Source organism: Bidens hawaiensis, unplaced genomic scaffold (genome assembly GCF_021521415.1).
Source record: "Bidens hawaiensis isolate Kalapana, Puna unplaced genomic scaffold, B.hawaiensis_p1.1 tig00023079_1, whole genome shotgun sequence".
In the NCBI taxonomy this organism is placed as follows: domain Eukaryota; kingdom Viridiplantae; phylum Streptophyta; class Magnoliopsida; order Asterales; family Asteraceae; genus Bidens; species Bidens hawaiensis.
In genome coordinates, this window is record NW_027493616.1 from 141,246 (window position 1) to 143,813 (window position 2,568).

Sequence of the window (2,568 nt, forward strand, 5' to 3'; positions counted from 1 at the left end):
TCTTCAAACCTCATACTATCGAGATCAACCGTTTACTCGATTGAGGCAACCAGGTTGAAGTATTTGTCTGGAACTGCGTCGAGTAACTTTTTCACCAAAACATCTTGCTCGAATACGTGACCAAGACCCGTTGCCTTTGAAACCATACCGGTTATTTTTCCCGCAAACTGATCAACAGTCTCGTCTTCCGCCATCTTGAGTTTCTCAAATTCACTTTTTAACGTTAGGAGTCGAGCCTTTTGGACTCGCTCGGCCCAACAAACGGTGCCTTCAAAGCCGCCCATATTTCTCGAGCATTCTTGTATTGAGAAACCTGAAGAAGAATATTACCTTCCATAACTTGGAACAAAAACGACCTTGCCGTTTTATTCTTCTTCGCATCAATAGCCGCACCCTCTTCCGGTTGAACGACTTCCCATAATACTTGATCGTCCAAAATCGCTTCCACCACAATCGCCCATGTGATGTAATTTGTTCCGTTTAGCTTTGTAACCTGCACTGATATCCCCCGTTCGCTTTGGGTGGGATTATCGGTCTTTCTTCGGCATCTGCCATTGACGCCTTTTTTCTCTTCCGTTGGTAAACACTTAACGGTGTCGAACTCCCTTGCTCCAGTCCGTTGGAACAAACACAAACAAATCAGTCCCGAATAACTTTTCAGGACCGAATCCGTTTGCTTGCAACACCCGAATCACAAATACCTCTTAAAGAAAAAATAAATCTTGTGCAAAAATAATACAATTGCAACACACTTATTGTAAACTTTTTTTTTCAATTCCTTTGTACGCACAACCCCTGTGCACTTTTATTCTTTTTGACTTTTATTCTTTTTGAGTTTTGACTTTTGTGACACTCTTTATTAGTTTCTTAATCACAAAACACAACCCAGAAAGAATGCACCGATCCTCCTGTTGCCTAACACACCTTATCCCGTTACAGAATCAAACCCTTGTTCTTGAACACAAAAAACCCGCGTCTTCCTTGCTTGAACAGAACCTGCGAAACCGTTGGAACCGAACACTGTTTGAACCGAACAACTCCTTTTGTTCGATATGCAACCCTCGTCTCACCGCTCGAACACAAACCCGGTTGTTCTTGGTGTGCTCCTCCTGTGATCTTGAGGTTAACTAATCCTTGCTCTGATGCCAATTAATGGCCCGGATTAAATTAAACACGAGAATATATTTGGCACAACTCACCAATTTTATTAATCAAGAAAATAACTCAAAACTTGATCAATTCTCTCTTAACCCTTACATGAATTCTTTGGGTTTATATAGAGGCTCGATTACAGTTTGAGTAAAACACAAACTCCTATTTATCTGTTAAATAAAATTCCATCTCTATCTAATAAATAAAATAGATAATTATCTCTAACTGCAATAATTAAATAAATAATGAGATCAATCCATTGGCTCGAAAACTCGGTTCAGGAATTAACTCCAACACGCAGAACTTGATTTTGCCCACGGACATGATCTAGTAGCAGTAAAACGCATCACTGGTGGAGAAAGTGGACAGGGAGAACAAAGGTTCATTTCAGAAATTGAAATGCATATTAGATATAATCATCCCAATATAGTCTCTATTCTTGGTTTTTGTGATGAACATGATGAGAAGATTCTTGTTTATAAGCATGCTTCTAACAACAGCCTTGACGACTATTTGAAAAGTGATAATATTATTAACCTTACATGGACACAACGTCTACACTTGTGCCTTGGTATTGCACGTGGACTCAATCACATTCACATCGAGATGGACCCTCAGCCACACGGTGACATAAGGAGTGCCAATGTTATGTTAGATAACAACTTGGAGGCAAAGGTTGCTTATTTTGGGATCCCCAAATTACACCTACCAAATCAAGAGGTAGGCATGAAAGTGTATCAGGATCCAGAATATGAAAAGGCAGGTAAATTAGAAAAAGAATCAGATGTCTATTCTTTTGGAGTTGTTATGTTTTGAGATCTTTTGTGGGAGGGTGGCATATGATCCAGTTTACATGGACAAAAATGAGAAAGGGCTTGCACCCATTGCTTTACGATGCGTCAATGATGGAACCATAAAGAAAATGATAGATCCCAAGCTAATGGAAGAAGCTGATGAAGGCACTTTTACTTCAAGTAGAAGACCTAATCAAGATTCATTGTGTATAAATGTTTGGGAGTAATAGATAACGAATTATTTGAATATTATTTGAATTATAAATTTATGTTGATCTTGTGTTTAGTTGGAGATCTATCCCTAAAATATGGGATATAGTTTGTATATATATTCATTGTATTGAGTTGGGAAGAATCAATGAGAATTACACATTCCTTTATGGTATCGAGCCAAAATTCTTCCCAACCCTAGCCGACATCATCTTGTCGGTCTCCATTCTCTTTCCGACCCCCTCTCTTACTTCTCAACCATGGACGGTAAAATTCATCCCGCAATAACCGTCTTGAATATCAAGACTTTCATCCCAATAATTCTTGACGAGAGTGCTCAGTACAACACGTGGTCCGAGCTCTTCCGTATTCATTGCACGGGTTACCTCGTTGACGATCACCTCCAACCCCG

General features: G+C 39.5%; 1 protein-coding gene across 1 annotated transcript; it reads left to right on the forward strand.

Annotated features, from left to right (window-relative positions):
- Positions 1–1,551: 1,551 nt before the first annotated feature.
- LOC143566935 (putative receptor-like protein kinase At5g59700) lies at positions 1,552–2,173 on the forward strand. Its single transcript, XM_077053486.1, has 2 exons — positions 1,552–1,915; positions 2,001–2,173. The coding sequence occupies exons 1-2, from the start codon at positions 1,552–1,554 to the stop codon at positions 2,171–2,173; spliced, it is 537 nt and encodes a 178-aa protein (XP_076909601.1).
- The last annotated feature ends 395 nt before the right edge of the window (positions 2,174–2,568 follow it).